The following is a 20,381-nucleotide window of genomic DNA, read 5'->3' as shown; positions in this document are numbered from 1 at the left end:
CCCATTTCTTGTCAATTCAAGTCAGGGCCGCCACGAACGTCCCGAATCTGTTGGAAATGTCGGAGTGCAGAGACCGCCAGGTGGGCACGGAGGCTCGGGCCTTGGTGTCACCCACGTCGTCTGTGCAGTGGACAGACAGGCACTGCAAGTGGTTGCCCGGCTGGGTGGCTGAGGCCTTATTTGCAGGGAGGTCATGGGCTGCAGAGAAAAAAAGGAAGAAAGGTTAGGAGCTTGCTCCGCTCTGTAGGAGGCCCTAAGGGGGGGGGGGCGGAGTCGGAGAGACGTGCGGGAAGAGAGACACCGCCCACGCCCTCTTTTCATGCCTGAAGCCGTCCGAGGAGATCTAGAGATGTCTGGTTCAAATCCCCCTGAGGTTGCCTCTGACGTGGCTGGGAGACCTCCGCCAAGGGTAGGCCCCTGGCTCGGGGTCAGGTGTTTCCCTTCAGGAAATGGGAGAACTGGGCAGGGTTTGCCCATCTCTGACGGACTAGAGTTCCCAAAAGATTAACTGGATGTGGAATAAGTTGGGAGGGCTTCCTGGAGGAGGGGTATGTAAACTGGGCATTGAAGCATATGTAGGAGTTCGCCAGCTATACGGTCAAAGGGTGGAGGGGAGGGCTGTCAGGGTCCAGAACACGGTTCATTCTCTTGTCATCCTCTGGACAGACACTCGCTAAGGGCCTATTACGTGCTGGGGACTTCCTGAAACAGCAGCAAACTGCTGAGACCAGTGTCCTTTGCCCACCCCAGCTGCTTCACGAAGGGACTGGCAGTGGTGCGGGTGAGGGAGTCGGTTCCTCCCCTACACCCTCAGCGAAAATCCCTTCAATTTCCTTCTCAGTCGCACAGCACCAGAAACACCACCGATCATAGTGATGTCTGGGTTCGACAGACTTGAGGGGCAAGAGAGTCTGACAACCACTCATAACTTAGTATGAATGACACTCAAAGAGAGCACGAGCTGGGAGTTCTAAGGCAAGGAAGGAATGGAACGGTCATTTCGGGGGCTGCTAACGCGCTGGAATCGGGGGTGGGGGCCCAGCTCCCGCCGAGGGAGCACACCCAGATACTGAACTCCGTGACCGGCCCGCCCTCCTCAGCGTGCTGTTGCGCAGGCCTGGCCAGGGCCCTGTGCCAGGCAGGAGTTACCCCGCCCAGCCCGCCCTCCGGGATTAAGGGGGGGGAGGCCTCCCCTGGGAGCCGAGCCTCGGCCTGCAGAGAAAATCCTCCCAGAGAATGGGCCAGGCTGTGACTAAGTGAGCTCCCACCCTGGAGCCCCAGAGACACCCAGCTTAGGACCGGCATGCTGGGAGGAGCTGGGACTGGGGAGAAGGACTCTCTCCCCGGCTCATTCATCCAGTTAACAAGCCTTTACGGAGTCCCTACTATGTGCCAGGCATGGCACTAGCCTTGCAGATCAGGGAGGATTCGGATAAGGCAGACACCGTCTTCCTCCCCCTCCTGGGGTGGACAGCAAGATCAGGAGACAGCCTCGGTGGAGTCACAGGCTGGGGCTTGAACCCCTAATCCCTGCCACATTCCCCGGCTCTCTCCAAGCCTCAGTTCCTCATCGCCCCCCAGGTGGGGGCAATGTCACCTCCCTCGGGCCTTATAAAGGCCTGGCGCACAGAGCACTCCCCAGACGGGGCTGTTGGGACTGCCATCCGTTTCTCGGGCGGCCAGGAGGTGAGGGGTCCTTGCGGCCTTCCAGAGGCCCCCAAGCCTCGTCCCCACCTTAGGACTAGCCACGTGGGCCCGCTCCTGCCCACGAGACTGGAGTCTTTGCTCCCATTTCACAGAAGGGGAAGCTGAGCCAGAGGTTTCAAAGCTTGTTAGTGGTGGTGTCACTGCTGATGCCACACCCAGGGCCTCCTGGGGACAAGGTACCCCCACGAAGCTAGAGGCATCAGATTCAGGGTCCCCTAGCACACAGTGGGCCCCGGATTCCAGCCCCTACACCTCTGCTCTTGAGCCCAAGCTTGCCTTGCTCCCAGTGACGCCCTGCTCCCTGGTCCCCGCAAAAGGGATTTTGCTCCAAGCACTGTGAGATCTGGATTGGGGGAGGGGAGCATCTGCCAGAGAGACAGAGAGAGAGAGAGAAAATTCTGAAGGGGCTTCCTCACTTCATTTCGCACACATCGTCTCAAGGAGCCAACAGAGCAGTTGCCTGGGCCCATTTTACAGACGGGAAACCGAGGCCCCCTGCCAAAGTTTGCACAGCCAGAGAAAGACGAGACCCAGGCCCAAGCCCTGCCGCCGGGCTCCCTTGCCCTGAGGCTGCAGGATGAAGGGCGCGAGATGAAGGAACGTTCTCCAAGTTCTGTGCTCAGACGCAGGAGGCCTGGGGGCCCTTCTGGAAGCGGGCTTTGCTGAGCGACGCTTCCAGACTGACCCAAATGGCCACATTTCCTAAAGACGCTTTATTGCCAAGTTATGGATAACTCCTAAACACGCCGTGCGCCGTTTCTAGAAATAGCTGCTCCTCTTACTTGGGGAGGATTTAAGGAGGGAGTGTCAGGCATACAGCTGAACCTGTCCGTGTGTGATCTCATCCCGTACCCCCGCTCCCCACAAGCCCAGCAGCTGGGTGCCCCTTCTCCCCACCTGGGGGCTCAGAGTGGGGGAGGGCCTCCCCCAATGTCACAGAGCATGGGCCCACGATTCCCCAGCCTCTGCCTGGGACGAGCCAGAGAGTCTGATATCCACGGGGAATATTTTTAAGAGAGAATATTATTCTTCAGTTCCTGACAACCCCAAAGCATGACCAAACTCATCCTCCCTCCGGATTCATTCCAGCCAGGGGGACCCAACACGCCCTAGGTCTGCCGCTACGCCCCCCCCCCCCCCCACCCCCCCCACCCCCCTCCGGCTGCGGATAAATCAGTCCCATGGAAGCGGCCTCAAGTCAGGGCCTGCCCCTACTCGAGAGAGGCCCTCACTCCCCACTCCCCCGGGGGGCAGGCATGCGGCCCCCCAGGCCAGGACCCAGAGATACAACCACCCCTCGCTGAGCTCACAGGGTCAGGGGAGACCCTGCAGCTGCTCAGCGCACCGCGGAAACTGATGTGGAGTGTCACATTTTCCACTTGTTAGCTCTCGGCCTCCCCCGTCGGACTGTGCCTGCAGAGGGGAGAAGGTCTGTCTGTTTGCCACAGCACCCCATGCACAGGAGGTGCTCTGTTGGGACCTGTAGGCCGTGACGTGAGCCTCATCCCTATTTGACAGATGGGAAGACTGAGGCCCCGGAGGGCATGGAACTGCCCCCAGGGTCGCCAGGGGCCAAGCCACCAGCTTGGACCAGCCCTCTCCTTTTAGTCCAGGATTCCCCAAGGGCTGGGCTGAGGTGGAATCCCAGATCCCCCATACCTGGGCAGCTGGCCCCATCTGCAGAGTCTCAGTTTCTCCATCTGTAACTTGGGGATGGTGATCCCTGGCAGGCCCATCTCAGAGCGGCTTGGGGAGACCATACAAGAAAAAGAGGGGATAACAGTGTGCATGTGGGGGTCAGTCCTTGAGGCATCAACTCAAAATGTGTCACCCTGAATGTGCCTCCCCCCTGTGCAGGCAGCACAGGGGCCAAGGGGAGGAGCTTTGGGGTCACGGGACCCGATGTCACGCCCGCCCAGCAAGAAAGGGCTGCGGGGCAGTTTTTAAGGACATTCCCCTCTTGGCCAGAACAGACCACCTCAGTCCCCAATCCTCCAGGGGCAGGGCCTGGAGCTGCCCACCCCCCACCCCCCACCCCCCCCCCCCCCCCCCGCCGGTCTTCCTTCACGCGCAGAACAAATCCTGGCTGAGCTATCCCTCCCTTCCTCAGCTCTGCCTCCCTTAACTTGGTCGTTTTTGCCACCAACTTGGAATCACGGTATCGGGGTACCGGCTGCCTCCGGCTCACCCCACTGTGAACATGAGAGCGCGTCGGGTTTTGCCTTCCGTGCTTCTCCAGCCACGACAGGGGTCAGTAAATTCCACGAGGGGAAAGGCAGGACCCCGAGCCGGTGCGAAAGCAGCGAGCACACGAGTAACCCAAGTGATGCCATATTCCCTTACCGGGTTCAACAATGACAGCGCCTGCCGTTTGCGGAGCACAGGACTTCTGCGAACTTCACTTGAGCCCCCAGAACCTCAGCCCCAGAAAATGGGGGAAATAATAGGACTGGCCGCCACGGAGGCAGTTACGAGGATTAAATGAAATGATCCATGTAAAAGGCTTAGCACGCGGCCTAGCACACAGCAAGCACACTCCCTGCCTGAGCGGGGAGACCCGCGGGCCTGCCAGGACGGCCCGGGGACCCCTTTGGCCTGGGTTGGAGGGAGGAGGGGAAAAGACACGCATTTGTTTCCCTGGGGAAACAAATTTCACTTCTGGGGAGGCCGCCCACACCCACGGAGGGGACTGACTGAGCCTTCTTTTTCAGAGTCCGCAAAACAGACCTTGCACTCAGTATCCCCAGGGCTGGGTTCCAATTCGCATGAGGCACGTGGCCCAGGGGTCGTGAGCTTGGTGGGGGCAGCTGCCCGCCCCCGCCCCCCCGCTCCGAGGCAGGGCTTGGTGACGCGGTACCACCTACCCCTCTGTCCTCGAACCCTCAGAAAGGGGACTTCTGCCCGGCCGCCTCCTGCCCACACCCCCCCCCCCCCCACCCGTTGCCGCCCTCCATACCGAAGGCCGGAGGTATGGGGGAGGGGGCTGTGGAGGTCAGGGTGGCCTCCCAACTAGCACCCAGATCAAGGGCCCCCCGGGTGCTGATCCAGGGTGGCGGCCTGAGCAAGGCGTTATCCTGTGCTGTAAAATGGGAACCAAGTTCACGGGCTTCTGGGAGGATTAACGGAGATAACACGGGTGAAGACTTGAGCACATGAGGAGCCTCCCCAACAGGTTAGCTGCTCTCAGGATTATTACCCTCACTATTCTTCAACAGCCCAGGGCCTTGCAGGCATCAGATCTAATACTGCCCATATGCCAGGAGGGGATACTGGCCACGGGACCGTCTCTTAGTCTCCGTGGGCGCGGGGGCGGGGGGGGGGGTCTGCCCCACCCCCTGCCCACCAACGGGTGGGGGGACCGGGGTGCGATCCCAGGCGGAGCAGGCAAATTAGAATTCCGTGCGTATTTTTAACTCAAAGCTTATGTAAGGAGCAGTGTGGGCCCCAGCACACAATAGCGAATGACTCTCGCCCGACTCACCCTCGCCGGATTCCGACAAAGGGAAATGTATTTTGGTTTTTCCTTTATTTGGACCTGGCAGGGGGAGACACTGGCGTCTGACAGCTGCCACTCAGCTGCGGGGGGGGCGGGGGCTGGGCCCCTGGGCCTGGAAGCAGAAGCAGGCCGGGGAGCCACAGGGTTGGGCCACATCCCATCGGCCCTTCTGTCCTGCAGCCTGGGAGTCCCGTGGGCCCCCAGACACATCTGTGATTCTCCTGGCTCCTGTTCCCCATCTCCAAGAGAGGCCCGGCTAGCTCTGGACATTGAACATCGCCTTTCACTCCTGCCCAGGCCCCAGAGTCCAGGCACCAGGGAGGGAAGAGGCTGCCTCCAAAATCCACCTGCTTCTCTCCTGCCCCCCTGCCTCCACCCCGGTCCAGGCCCCCACTGTCTCCCTTCTGCGGTGGCCTTGTGCTGGCCCCCAAGCCCATTTCCCCCGCTGTGAGTCAGGTGACTTTCCTAAAGCGTCAACCAGAGCAGGCCCCTCTCCTGCTTAAGCCTTCCATGGCTCCCCAGGGCTCCCAGCTCCGCATAACCTGGCCTGCTCCCCTCTTGGGCCTCCAGCCTCAGAGTCTCAACAGAGCCCTGATCCTTCCCACCTCCACAACCCTGCTCCTGACGTTCCTTCTGCCTAGAACACCCTCTCCTCCTCACCCCTGCTGACTCCCACCCTCCACCTGGCTGTCAGCCTTTTGGCAACGTTTCTCTGAGGCATGTGACCCCTCTCCCTGCTCACAGATGGCACCTCTGTCCCCAGGTCCCCCAGTGGCAAGGATAGCATCAGTGACCCCCTAGCACTGATACATCTCACCCTGGCAGAGGGGGAGTCCCGGGTTCAGGGCCCCTCTGTAACAAGCAGCCAAAGATGGAAAACATCATGGTGGGGTGGGGGTGGGAGTGGTTTGGAGTCAGATGACCAAGGTCTGCATCTTGGTCCCTGGCACTTCCCCAGCAGGCTGACCTCGGGCAAATCACTGTCCCTCTCTGAGCCTCAGCTTCTTTCCCCGTGAAATGGGACAAGGACAACACCCCACCCGTTGCCCAGTCACACCAGGCTCTCCGGTGCCCGGCACGCGGCAGGTGCTCAGGTAACGGCCACCAGCTATCACAGCAGACAGAAGCCACGGAAGGGAGTCTTGCCCAGGGGTGGCCAAAGTCCCCTTTCTAAGGCAGCACTAAGGCCCATCTCCAAGAACCCGCCCCTGGGGATGTGGGGGACCCCTACCACCCAGCTGGAACCCTTCCGCAGAGCCCCACAACCCCAAAGCGGACCCCTCCTCGGCTGCCCGTCCACAGTGCGTCCCCGGGCCGTGTCCCCTCCTCCGGGGAGGTACACAGGCTCCAGGAGACTCACCCACTTTGGGCTCAGAGCAGGAACAGCAAATCTAAAGCGGATGCTGGGCTGCACAAAGAGAGTCCGTCCACAGAGCCACGAACCAAGCCGGAAAGTGGCAAACCCAAAGCCCCACGCCAATCCTCCCCCACACTCGGCAGCTTTGGGGGAGTCCCGGCTCTGCGTGCGCTGAAGCCTAGATTCACATCCCACCCCCATCTGAATCTCACCAGCTCCGTGACCTTGGGCCGGCTCAACTTGCTGAACCTCAGTTTCCCCATCTGTAGAAGGGGATGACAATCCCTCCTGTGTCCAGTCCCTGTCAGAGGAGCCTGGCCTAGGGGCCCTGAAGGCAGACACACCCACGAGGATCCCAGCTGTCCCTCTGGTCCCTGGCGCACAGTAGGCACCCGATAAGGATTTGTTACATATTTTATGCTTTGCTGTGTGACCTTGGGCAGGTCACTCTCCCCCTCTGGGCCTATTTGGGCCTCTCTAAGATGACTGATAGTAGACAGATATACAACCTCCTTGACTCTTTTTATTCCTTTGGGGAAATGAGATTTTACATTCGACGTGGGCAGGAAGTATCCCCACGTGAGGGGCACTAAGATACTCGGCCTGAATAAGCCCCAGGAAACGGCACCCACAGCCTCAGGGATCAGGAACGGGGGGCTGGTGGCTGGCGGCCTGACTGACTCTCCATCCGGGCATCTGCCGGCATCCCCTACCCTTTCTCTGCCCGCCCTTCAAGGACGGCTTCGGTGTCACTGTGACAAATGAGGAAAGGAAAAAGATGACCATGTCCCACGTCCCCAGTCCCATCAGCTCCAGGGATGTTAAGAGGGAGCACTGACCTCAGGCTCCCTGCGGGCCGGGCCTCGGCCCGTATCTCATCGGATGACGCCAACACCTGGAGAGAGAGGGCCCGACACCCCAGCTCATTTCACAGGGGAGGAAACGGAGGTTCAGAGAGGGGACGTCGCTGACCCACGGTCACACAGCTAGCCAGTGGCTGAGCCTGGGTCACTCCCAGGTCTGTCTGATGCCAACGTGTGTGGGTGCATCAAAGTCACATGAAAAAGTAAAACGTCCCAGCCAAGGTGGCAGGTGTTACCCCCCCCAACCCCCGTCCCTCCTCTTTCCGTCTCCCTCTCAACACCCGCGCACTATTCTTTCTCGGTCTCCCTTGTTCTCTGTCTCTCTCTGAGTCTCTGGTGCTCTCTCTCCCTCCCTCCCCTCTTCCCCGTCTTTCCCGGAAAACGGAAACCAACGCTCGCTTTTTGGGGAAGGATCCTAAGGCTCACAGATGGGATGAGAATGACCCGGGGTGACAGAGTAGCCAAGGACAAAACCCGAGGCCCCATCCGATGCTTTCTCCACGGACGCTGCCCGAGTTTCCACATCAGCCCCCTCTGATGGGGGCGGCACGGAGCTTGCACGGGGGCTCCCGAGAGGTAGAAAGGGCCCCCCCCCACCAACGATCAGGGGGGACCCTGTGAGGCCCCACCTTCCCCGGCCCCACGAGGGTGAAGAAGGGGCTCGCGCTGGCCCGCCGGGGCAACGGAGTCTGGTGCGAGGCTCGGCCAGGCCCCTGGAAGGCTTCGGAAATTAATTGGAGTTGACTTGGCTGAGGGCAGCTGTCATTTAGATTGAGAACTGGCTGAGGGCTCCACTGAGGCGAAGCAGCAAGAGCATCGTGGGGACCAGGCTGCTGAGCGCTGGGAATGGGGGGCGGGGGCTGAATGCGGGAGACCTTCTCCAGCCCTGGAGGAGGAGACGGGGTGGCATCGGAGGCCCAGACTCCCCGGGATGGACGGGGCAGGCCCCTCACCCCAGCCCGAGCCTCCGATCGGGCTCCCTCTCCTGGCGCCTCTGGACACACAGCCAGTGACCTGTGACAGATGCAGCCCCGTGCACCCCCCAGGCCACTCCCGGCCTGTGTGCTGCGGAGACGTGACAGGCTGGGGAGGGGGGGGGGGGGCTTCAGGCCGACCCCTGAGCCTGCCCCTTCCTTCTGACAGTGCCCACAGTGGCCCAGCAAGGGGGCCAGAGCAGGAAGACCACTCACGGCCCGCAGAGTCCAAAGCGCCAGGTTTCAGCCTCGGCCTTGGGGACGCAAGCTGCCCCCCCAGCCTGTGTTCTCATCCGTGAAATGGGGACGGAGGCAGTATTATTCTGAGAGAACCACCGGAAGGGTCCGGCAGGATCGCAAGCAGAGCAGTTAGCACCCTGCCAGGCACCAAGGACGCCCGGACAGACAGATGCTGCTATCGGCGTCTCTAGTAGGATTGTTAGATTTGAGACACTCTCCAGCCCCCGTCTCTGGCAGAGCGCTCCCAACCCTCTGTTTTCTCTCGCCTTCTCACTGGCAATTCGTTCCCCTTGGCACCGGAGCCACCCCTGGCCACCCCTGGCCAACCTAGTGCTGGGTGCCCCTGGGCAGGATGCTGGGCCCAGCCTCTCTGGGCTCCCACTTGTGCACCTGTGCCCTGGGAGCGGACCCAGCGCCAGGGTAGACACCTCCCCGGAGCCCCCAGCACCTTGCCTGGCGTGCGGCGGGCCCTTCAACAAATATACTAAACTAAACTAAAACAAATACACACACACGTTCCTGTTGAGGTAGAGCCTCGTTGCTTTCAGCCCACGGAAGGAGAGGCCAGATTTAGTGACACCTCGGAATTTAAAACAGTTTTCAAAGTGCTGATGCTTTGGGCGGAGGCTCTCAGGGACACCTGCCCCGCCCACCCATCCGGGGCCTGCGGGAGCTCTGCGGTCCTCCCACGGGGGTAGCGGTGTGTCCCATAGTGCTTCTGCGTCCCCGAGGAAGGGCTCTGCACGGGGGTCAGTTGTGGAAGAGTCACACGCTTTGCAGACAGGGGCTTGGGTTCAAATCCCAGCCCTGCCAACCGTCAGGCTGGGGGACCCTGCATCAGCTCCTCGACCTGAGTCTCCACTTCCTCACCTGAAAAAATGTGTCCGGCCATTCCTGCCTTGCCGACAGGGGCAACGGGCTGGTACCCAGGTGCCTGGTACCCACAGGACCCTCGATGTCCCGTTCCCATCATCATTCTCCAAACCTGAGGCTCCCTCAGGCAGCCTGGAAGAGGGGGCCCTCAAGACAGCAATAACAGGAGGGCGATGGGCCAAAGCATCACTACTGAACAGGTGCGCCCAGCTGTATGCGGGGCACGGGACTCGGAGAAGTGATCCCAGCACAGAGCTCCCAGCACCCCCACCCAGAGTTCTCTGACTGATGGAGAGTTACTCCACAGACACGTAAGCGCAAAACAGAGCGTTGTCGCTCCCACAGCAAAAGGCTGGCCTGTGTCATCGACGCAGGACACAGGTGGGGGTATCTGGGAAGAATTCACAGAGGAAAGGGCATACAGGGGGGCTTACGAATGCACATAAAGCTTCGCGGCAAGAGAAGCAAGAGGTACGCCCAGGCCAGCGCCGTCACTGGGAAGAACAAGAGGCCAGCTCAGGGGCCCCGATTCAAGGCGTGGGGGACAGGGAGGAGGAGAAATCTGCAAAGTTGAAATGAAGCCAGTCACAGGGGACCCTGGACGCCCCAGGAAGTGGCTCTGTTCCTGAGAGCAGAAGGGAGCCAAAGTAGGCTTGTGAGCCGGAGAGGGGCGTTGGGAGTCTGTCCAAACGAGTAAGAAGCTCCCACCTCATCCATTCCAGCCTTAGCATGGGACACCTGACTTAGAAACACATTCCACTGGGGACAGGGTCCTTTGTGTTCCACCACTCTCAACAAGCGGGGGGTCCGATCCCAACCCCAAGAGAATGGTACTCTGGGAGAGCTCTGGTCTAACTGGACGGGCCGTTCCTCCCCAGCAGCTTCTGAGTCAGACGCCTATAACCCGGGTCCCCAAGAACCCCACTTCAGTCTTGCCACGTCTCAGCTGATGACCTCTGCAAGGGACTCCGCTCCGCCTCTCTGTGCCTCTACCTCCTTTCCACACGATGGACGTGAACATCGTGCCCTGTGCATTTACATAAACGAATTCTCTCTGAGGACACTGGTGGGGAAATCGAGGCACAAAAGACACACATCCCGGGTTATCCAACGGTAAGCAGAAGCATCGAGGGGAAGTTCCCTCATCTCCCTGCATCTGAGTTTCCCCATGTGTGAAATGAGACCACACACCTACCGGGCAGAGCAGCTGGGAGAATGAATACAATAACATTAACAATAACAGACAACAATTAGAGTTAATACCTGTCACAACCTCATCCCTCACCATAACCCTGGGGGACGGCTTCTATTCTCGCAACCCCTTTTTCACAGGTGAAGGACCTGCCAGGGTCAGCACCCTACAGCTCATGGATCAAGTCCGGCCCACTGTCTGACTTTATCAATAAAGTTTTATTGGTACACGGTCACGCTCAAACACTTACATTTAGTCCACGGCTGTTTCATGCTACGAGGGCAGATTTGAGTAGTTGTGACAGAGACTCTATAACCCATCAACGTAAAATATTCACTCTCAGGCCCTCTACAGTGAAAGTTGGCTGACCCTGAACCCGAGGCTTATAGAGATGATGTCACTTGTCTATGTAAGTTCACACAAGTAGGAAGGAGCAACCAGGCACCCAGTAGGCACTCAATACATGCTTCCTAGAAACATGTTTATATGTGAACAATGCTGCTAATCTGTGAAGACCCTTAAGGAATCAGAAATGTCCTCCCTGTTCACTGTGTCCCTGGTATTCCTTCTCGGGCCACCTCCCTCCTCCCTGCCTTCTTATTTAAAAGTCAGTAGGGGCGCCTGGGTGGCTCAGTCATTTCAGCGTCCGACTTCGGCTCAGGTCACGATCTCACGGTTCGTGGGTTTGAGCCCCGTGTTGGGCTCTGTGCTGACAGCTCGGAACCTGGAGCCTGTTCCCGATTCTGTGTCTCCCTCTCTCTCTGACCCTCCCTCGTTCATGCTCTGTCTCTCTCTGTCTCAAAAATAAATAAACGTTAAAAAAAATCATTCCAGAATGTATCTACGACACAGCAAAAGAAACGTGGGCCCTCCAAGGCAGAGTGAGTCAGCCACATCAGGCCAGGGGAGACGGGTGCCCCCCCCCCCAGAAGGAGGTTGTCACAGCTCAGTCTCCCCTCGTGGAAGGATAAGGACGGGCTGGGCACAAGCGGGCCCAAGGGGACACCAGTGGACAGAGCACAGGCCCTATGGCAGGCCCTGGGGTCTTCTCACTGGCTCATCTCGTTTATTCCCTCAGCGATCCTATCGGAGCCAAGGTCACACAGGGAGAAAGCGAAACGTTGGAATCCAAACCCAGGTCTGTGTGAGTCCACGGGCTGTATTGTCTTACCCACCCGTGGCATCTGCCTGGCCTGGGGGAGAGAGACGGCTGGAACAAGGGAAGCTGGTCTGGGCTTGGGGGGAGCCGGTCGGTCACTCCCAGCAAAACAAGAGGGAACAGAGCCTCTGGATCGCCGGTGGCGGGCACACACATCCTGAGCTCCCGTGTTCCGGGGGATCTGGCAGGTCGGGCCTACACTTTAGAGGGGAGGTGTGCCTGCCACCCCAGCTTGCGTTCCCTCCCTCCCCTGCTGCCGGAAACCGGGACCCAGCTCTGCCAGAGCTGGCTGTGTGACTTCAAATGCATCACTCACCCTCTCTGGGCCGCCGTTCCCTTTTGTAAGTGGCAGGAGTCCCTACAGCCAGGCCTGTGATTCTGTGACCTAAAGAGGCCATCCAAGTAGGTACTGCCCACCCCAAATTCTGCTGTGGACTGACGGGAAAGGCTGGCTAAGCTGTACCTCGAGGACGGAGAGGGGACGGCTCCGCCCTTTGTGTGCCCAGTGGGGCCGGCAATGCCCAGAGTGAGTCTCTGGGGTTGGCCTGGGAAGAAGGTAGGGTATGGATTCTTCGGGGAAGGCGGGGGCCACCACATTCCTTCCATGGCAGGGGTCATACCCCCTTGTCCCTGTGGTTTTCTGAAAAGACTGGGCTAGCCGTGCTGTAAATTGGAGAAACTGAGGCCAGAGAGGAGTGAGTCAGGAGCAGAAGTGTGAATAGATCACAGGACTCCTGCCTGCTTGCCCAAGCCAGCACTCAGTCCTCTCTTCATCCGTAAGGTCTGACAGTGGAGTTTGCAGTATGCTGTCAGCAAGTGGTGGCAACACTACGCATGCCTGTTCTCCCCTCTTTCTGGACCACTACGGTCACTTCTCCCTTCATCTAAGTCAACCCTTCTGTCTCCTCCTTCCTCAGGTAGGTCTTTCCAAGACCCTCAGTGGACTCCAAAGTGCGCTGTATTATAACACCCAGTGCTAGCCCTGACCTCTCATAATTGTCCTACCCTCTACCTCAACCCCTAGAACACGAGTTCCATGAAATCAGAGCCTGGTCTCCCTTAATCACCACTGTGGCCCATGGTAGACCCTCAACCAGTTTGTGCTGACCCATCAATGCCTAGGAGCAGGCATAAACCCTAAAGGATCAGTGAAATAAGGGAGCTGAAACTACATCGCCTGGGCCTCCAGACAGACCTGCGTAAGAACTTTTCAAGGCTTCCTGATGCCAATGAAGCAAGCCTTCATTAAGAGACTTTCCCACTGACCCCCACCCCAAAATTTACTGAGAGGGGCCACATCCCCTCACAGACTTATTATCCAGCAATGGAGGAATTACATCCACTGCCTTCCAATTCTGGAGGCTACAATTCGCCCAATTTATTTTAGACCCTGCTCGTGCATGGAGAAGCCACAAAATGCAGATGCCTTTTGAACGGAAAGAAAAATTCGGTGGGGAGAGGCAGGGGTCCGCTGACAAATGCCAGAAATTCCCTCCCACCTTAGAACCACTACCCAGGAAGACCCCTTTCCCAACCAACACCCCCACCCAGCCCACCGTGGTCTTAGGCACCCCTCCTGCCTACTGGCCCCGAGCCCCTGGACCCACTCAGACAACCTCTGAGATGAGTATTCACGCAGACACCGGGCAAGGGAATCCGCTTAATAACCTCCAACATTCCCACCATCTCTGTGTTCCCTTCTTCTTCAGGGAAGGAGACCACATCCCAGACACTCGTTCTAGAAGTTCCATGTCCATCCCTGCATCGGGACCTCCCACCAACCTACAGAAGGAGGGCCTGCTACTCCTTCATAAAGGAGGCGGAAACAGGTGCACTTAAAGGAGGCGGAAACAGGTGCACAGAAGCGAGATGACCCGCCCAACACCACGCAGCGAGGGAGCAACCGAGACAGGATGAAGTCAAGTCCTTTCCCCAAGGCTCGGGTACTTGCACAGTAAGCCAGAAAGACAGAGGAGAAGAGGGAGCGAAAAGAAGGGCGAGAGGAGAAGGAAAGAAAAAAAAGAAGATTCCCTCTCTCCTAAAGGGCTGTCACCCTCCCTTCCTTCCCGGTCCGCCCACTGTAAGTCTGGAAGCACCTGCCACTTTCTCGGGAGTGAGAAGAAGCTAGCATGCCATCCGATGAGGGCATCTGATCCAGGCCAGGCCCCACCCACTGCAGGGTCTGAGCCCTGGGGAACCAGGCCTCTAGGGAGGGAAGCAGGACAATAGGGAAAAGCCTCTGCCCTCAGGTGCGTGGGTCACCCACCTGAGCGAAACTCTTACAGAGGGAGGTTTCCAGTTGCCATGGGTGGGGGGGGGCCGCAGGGGGCAGGGCATCTGTTGCTAAGCAACAGGCTTGCACCAACAACCTACCCAGAGATCACGACGTGCTTGGGTTATAACAAGTCCCTGATCTTGGGGGCCCCTATGACATAGCTCAGGAGTTCTGTGCATCTGAAACTGGGCTGTCCACGCTCTGGAAAACCGTGTGGATGATTCTCAAAAAATTAAAAATAGACCTACCCTATGACCCAGCAATAGCACTGCTAGGAATTTACCCAAGGGATACAGGAGTGCTGATGCCTAGGGGCACTTGTACCCCGATGTTTATAGCAGCACTCTCAACAATAGCCAAATTGTGGAAAGAGCCTAAATGTCCATCAACTGATGAATGGATAAAGAAATTGTGGTTTATTTATTTATTTATTTATTTTTAAATTTTTTTTTCAACGTTTTTTATTTATTTTTGGGACAGAGAGAGACAGACCATGAACGGGGAGGGGCAGAGAGAGAGGGAGACACAGAATGGGAAACAGGCTCCAGGCTCTGAGCCATCAGCCCAGAGCCTGACGCGGGGCTCGAACTCACGGACCGCGAGATCGTGACCTGGCTGAAGTCGGACGCTCAACCGACTGCGCCACCCAGGCGCCCCAAGAAATTGTGGTTTAGATACACAATGGAATACTACTTGGCAACGAGAAAGAATGAAATCCTGCCATTTGCAACAACGTGGATGGAACTGGAAGGTATTACGCTGAGTGAAATAAGTCAGGCAGAGAAAGACAGGTATCATACGTTTTCACTCTTATGTGGATCTTGAGAAACTTAACCGAAGGCCATGAGGGAAGGGAAGGGGAAAAGATAGTTACAGAGAGGGGGGGAGGCAAACCATAAGAGACTCTTAAATACAGAGAACAATCGGAGGTTGGTGGGGGGGAGTAGGGGAGAGGGGAAAGTGGGTGATGGGCAGGGAGGAGGGCACCTGTTGGGGTGAGCGCCGGGTGTTGTATGTAAGCGATGAACCATGGGAATCTACCCCCAAAACCCAGAGCCCACTGTACATGCTGTATGTTAGCCAATTTGACATTAAATTATATTTTTAAAATAAATAAATAAATAAATAAAATAAATAAAATAAAATAAAATAAAATAAAATAATAAAACTAGGCTGTCCAACACGACAGCCACTAGTCTCATGTGGCCTTTTAAATTTAAAAATCAATTCCTCGGGGTGCCTAGGTGACTCAGTTGGTTAAGCATCCGACTTCGGCTCAGGTCACGATCTCACGGTCCGTGAGTTTGAGCCCCGCGTCAGGCTCTGTGCTGACAGCTCGGAGCCTGGAGCCTGCTTCAGATTCTGTGTCTCCCTCTCTCTGCCCCTCCCCAACTCATTCTCTCCCTCTCTGTCTCTCTCTCTCTCAAATAAATAAACATGAAAAAAATTAAAAACATAAAATAAAAATCAATTCCTGATCCACAACTAACCACGCTGCAAGTATTCAACAACCATCTGTGGCCGGTGGTCACTGTCCTTGACAGCACAGGCAGAGGACCTCTCCATCATCGTGGAAAGTTCTATTGGACGGCACTGGTCTAGAATTATCATCTACGAGGTCCCAGTCTGTGTCAACTGGTTTTCTGACAAAAGGCAAGCTCCATCGTTTTTCCAATAGAAGTTTCTATAGATGGAGGTAAAAGGGGGGGGGGGCTGGGATAATCCTTTTCCCGGATTATCAACCACTAGGGACTCCCACCAAAACATATTTCCTCTTGAGCCCAAAGCAGAGCACGGCCCGCTGACCGCCCACAGCTACTCCCTTCCATGGAGCCCAGACACAGCCTCAGAGTCTTTCTCAACGAAGCGTTCGAGGCAGCCAGAACGAATCGATCCGGATTAGCAGGTGATATTCAGTCTAGAAATCTGACTGACTTTGTGCAGTCCCGGGAAGGGAGACACTGAGGCCCAGGGAAATACAGCTCTGGACGGCTGAAGTTCACACCCTCAAAAAGTGCCTGGATATGCAGTGACGGAAAACAAAAAAAAAGTAGCAATAATAATGGTGATGCCTCTGTACTGATCACCTGCTCCGCGGCCAGCCCCGAGCCTCCATTTACACTGGTGTAATTCTTTATTGTCATGACAACCAATAACGTATGCATTATGATCTCTCCATTTTCCAGGTGATGAGTGAAGGGAGATGGAGAGATCCAAGGGGACCCACCCAAGGTCACACATTCGCTAACGGGTGAGCATCATCTGATCTGGATAACTGGCACCTGGAGCCCTCCCAGGCAGGCCCTGGGCCAAGCGGAGAACGAGGGGTGCGCTCAGGCCCCCCTCCTCTGCTTTTTCCCGGCTTTGTGACCTTGGACAAGGCACTTTCACTCTCTGGGTCTAGTCTCCCTGCCACGGGGGTAATAGGTCTTGCCTCGGTCGAAGAACTCAAAAATACGTGCGGATGCTGTATCCACGGTAAAAAGGAATGATTATCAGCCAGACTTTACAGTCCAAACCTGTTTTTAACTTACGCTTAAATCTACCATCAAAGGGATTTCGAGTCCAGAAAACGGTAAGACCAACCGGTTCCATTTCTTGAGCAGCTTCTCTGTGCCACACGCCATGACTGCTTTCGCGTGACAAGAGCAAGGTTAGGTAGAAATGACAGAGACCGAGCGGCCGGCACAGCCACAAACCCTTCACATCCGACCCCTCACAGAAAAAGTTTGCTGACCCCTGCGCTAACTCATTGAAGGGGCAAAACTACCCCCGTTTTACAAATGAAACACCGAGGCTCGCGACGAAGGGAGGTGATTTGTCCGAAGTCCCACGGCCGGGCAGGAACTGCGGAAGTCTAGATTCCATTTCTGGAGGTCGACCCGCAGGGATCTTCTAGGAAAAGCGGGTCGAGACACGTGCCAGGCCACCTGCTGGAAACACCAAGCCCAGTGGTATATTCGCTGAGGCTCCTCAGACATAAAGGAAGGGCGGGGGAGAGGGGGCACACGCAGCCTCTCAGCCACTGCCGCCCACCGCCCCACGCCCTCTCAGCCTTGGCCTCGGGGAGAGCTCACCACTCCACGGGCAGCTCACGCCCAGCCGCCAACAGGCCCGGCGCCTGGCCCAGTGGGCACCAGCTCGGCCTGTTTTATCCCACTGCCTCGTCGCCTCTCAGTAGAGAAATCGCCCAAGACTAATTGCAAGTAATATTTAATTTTATCAGGGATAATTACATGAAATTAATTCAGCTTCTACCTGGAAGCACTTTGTTACCATTCGCTTTCCCAAGTAGCTGGGGTGAGAAAAAGGCAGGCAGGCAGGCAGGCAGGACAAGGGAGAGACAGGGCCCCGACACATGCGCGGAGCAGGCAATGGGCAAGGTAATCAGGCGATGATGTAAGTGAGCGCCAACTGTATGCACGTGGGAAACGCTCCGCGGCACAGCACGGCGGTCACGCAACCCCAGGACAACCCTGCAGGCGGGCATGACGGACCCACCCCCCGACCGCCACTGCTTTGCAGAAGACGCCACGGGGTCCCAAAGGATCCCGGGCAGAGATCTGCGCGCCATCGGGGAGAGATTCCTGCTTGGAATCGCCTGCATTCCTGCTCGGCCGCTTCCTGGGGGCATGACCCTGCACAGGCCAGCTCGCCTCTCGGGCCCAAGTTTCCTCATCTGTCAGGTGGGTGAACTGCCACAGTGGTTTCCAGGAGTCGACAAAGTAGCCCAGACGACACGCTTGGCAAGGGGTTTGGCACTCAGCAAGCGCTCCACGGAGGCAACCGCGACTATCATCATCGTCATCAAGAAGTGCTGCTTCCGAGCTGGGGCCTCCTGTCTCCACGGAACCCCGTCTGAGCCAGGGGTGGGGGAGGATCGGAAGAAGAATTTGGGGAAGGCCCGGCTTTCTCAGCCTCCCCAAGGAGACCCCACACACAGAACCTCCGCTCCTCCCCAGGCTCTAGCTCTCCACCCGGCCCTCCAGGAGCCCCATTTGGGGGCACAGGCTCCCCCGGGGCACCAAGAAGAAAAGGGGGCCCCTCTCTCACAGCTGCTGTGGTTGCCAGCCTCCCAGAGGTCTGGGGGTGGGGGGGGTGGCGGTCTGGAGCCGCTCTGAAAGGCCGCGGGCGCCGGGGGTTCATTTAGCTGTTTTCGGGTGGCTCCGATGAGTTCATTTTACCCCAGCAGAATATTAAACAGCTCCTGGGGAAACAGATGCTGGGCTTCGGTTTCAGAGGGAGGGAGGATGGGAGGCCACAGGCCGGCAAGGGGAGAATTCAAGTTCCCCTTCAGGAAGCTCTAAAGACCTTTCTAGGCTCGGTTCAGCCTGAGCCGTTGCCACGGTGACCGGTGACCAGTGACCAAATGCATGGCATCAGTGGGAGCCCAGGCTGGCACCCCCGAATACCTCACGTCACCTAGTCCTCACAGCCCCCGCCACGAGGCGAGAAATGTGCTATGCCCATTTTATAGAGGAGAAAACCGAGGCACAGAGTAGCAACCTGACTCACTCAAGGCCACACAGCAAAACGGCTGCGCTGAGATTCAAACATCACCTTGGTCCTCTGATCTCTCCCCACCCCCACGGCACCCTCTTGGAAACAGACGCCGAGCAAACGGTCTCGGGGCAGACCCGAAGCTTCCAAGTGTCCCGTGTGTTCAGATTTCCCTCCACTCGGCAGAGACATGATCCCACTTTCTATATTCTAATAATAATCTCTGACGTCTGAACAGCTTTGTTGGAGGCTACAGAAACGTCTGGGCATGTCACTTCCTCTAAGCTTCGCTGCGATTTACCCATTCCGGACAGGGAAACTGAGGCCAGCAGAGTGGATCCCAGAGCCACTGCCCGGTTAAGGGCAAAGGCATGACGCAAATCCCCCTCTGCTCCCCCTGCAGATTCAAGGTCCGGACTCCTGCCTCCGCCGACGGAGGAAGCTGGCATGCCCTCCCACCTCCGGAGCACAGAGAGGTGGGGTGACTTCCCCAGGGCTACACAGCCTAGGCTCTGAAGTCAGCCCCTTGCGTACCCCCCAACCCCACTCCCAGCTCTCACCGGCTCCCACTGGAAACCCTCACACTCCTGGCTATCCACACAGGTGCCAAGGGGTTTCTTTGGGAGTTTGTGGTTGCCTATAGTTTTTCCACGCCCCCGCATTCGGGGTAATTAGGGGATTACAAATCAATAACAAGTTAATATGTACCGGGTCTTGCCAGCTGTGAGCGGTCGGGTTACAGGCATGAGCGAATGTAGTCACCACAGAACCCAGAGGTGGATGCTGCCATCGTGCCCTCTTCACAGATGACAAAACCGAGGCTCGAAGAGAGTATTTATGGCCATTACCATATGGACCTCATGTGCTGGGAGCAGCTCTGCCAGGTGCTGACCTAAGCCGCTGACCTGACCCTGTCACCCTGACACCACCTCAGCCACACGCGCATTCTCCTGAGTCCCATTTTACAGACCATCTATGTGACCCCTGCCCTCGGATAATTCCACAGACGATGGAGACCTTTGGTCACCAGGCACGAACTCTGTACTATTTCCATGGACTGGTGGGGCGGGGTGGGGGGTGCAGCTTGGCCCGGTGGGCGGAAAGATGGGGGTGCAGCTCCAGCTTTGCCACCTGCCAGCCACACCCACCCCTGCACCTCACTCACCTCATCTGTAAAATGGGTCCACAGAAGCAGCTGCTTCACAGGGGCGTGAGGATGCCGTGGGTGACTCAGAGAAGGCTCTGGCACAGGCTGGCCTCTCAAGGAATCCAAATGCCACCTCTGAGTCAGTCCTGTCCTCCTACTGGGCCCCAGAGAGCTCTAGGGATCAGGGTTCAGAAGAAGGACCCTAGTCCCATCCCTGCCTGGTACCAAATGGGAGACTCAGCACATCACCACGGCCTTCAGGGCCTCGGTTCCCCCCCCCCCCCACAACACTCTAAAAACTGGAGCCCCCCGACTCTAGCGAAGACAGCAGGAAGAAGCACCCATACCCACAGGCAGGGGCTGGGCTCCAAAGGGTTAAGCTCGGCTCCGATTTCTCCCAAATGGCAAAGACAGAAGCTAAAAACCGCTGCCCTGCTCCCTGCTGCCTGAAGCCTGACCCCTGACATTTCCACTCCCAGCCGCACTTGCATTTAAAAAAAGGGAAGGAAGAAAATTTAACCATCCACACAGACAAACAGGTTGGGTGGTGGTAGGGGTGGGGGGTGGCAAGGAACGACGGGGGTGGGTGGGGGGGGGG

At 57.5% G+C, this 20,381-nt stretch overlaps 1 protein-coding gene across 2 annotated transcripts in view; it reads right to left on the bottom strand.

Annotated features, from left to right (window-relative positions):
- Window positions 1-6: 6 nt before the first annotated feature.
- Window positions 7-20,381, bottom strand: part of MN1 (MN1 proto-oncogene, transcriptional regulator) — a 45,756-nt gene continuing 25,381 nt past the window's right edge. The window contains exons 2-3 of one of the 2 annotated variants that reach the window (XM_040464045.1): window positions 3,367-3,453; window positions 88-198 (exon numbers count right to left, since the gene is read on the bottom strand). In XM_040464045.1, the coding sequence (XP_040319979.1) occupies window positions 3,395-3,453 (59 nt within the window). In that variant the 3' untranslated portion in view covers window positions 88-198; window positions 3,367-3,394. Of the gene's footprint in view, window positions 199-3,366; window positions 3,454-20,381 lie in introns of both variants that reach the window. The other variant, XM_040464042.1, reaches the window with a different exon arrangement.

Source organism: Herpailurus yagouaroundi, unplaced genomic scaffold, assembly GCF_014898765.1.
Source record: "Herpailurus yagouaroundi ecotype Mexico unplaced genomic scaffold, PumYag 428, whole genome shotgun sequence".
Lineage (NCBI taxonomy): Eukaryota > Metazoa > Chordata > Mammalia > Carnivora > Felidae > Herpailurus > Herpailurus yagouaroundi.
The sequence above is the reverse complement of the archived record's forward strand: the minus strand, read 5'-3'. Positions and strand labels throughout refer to the sequence as shown.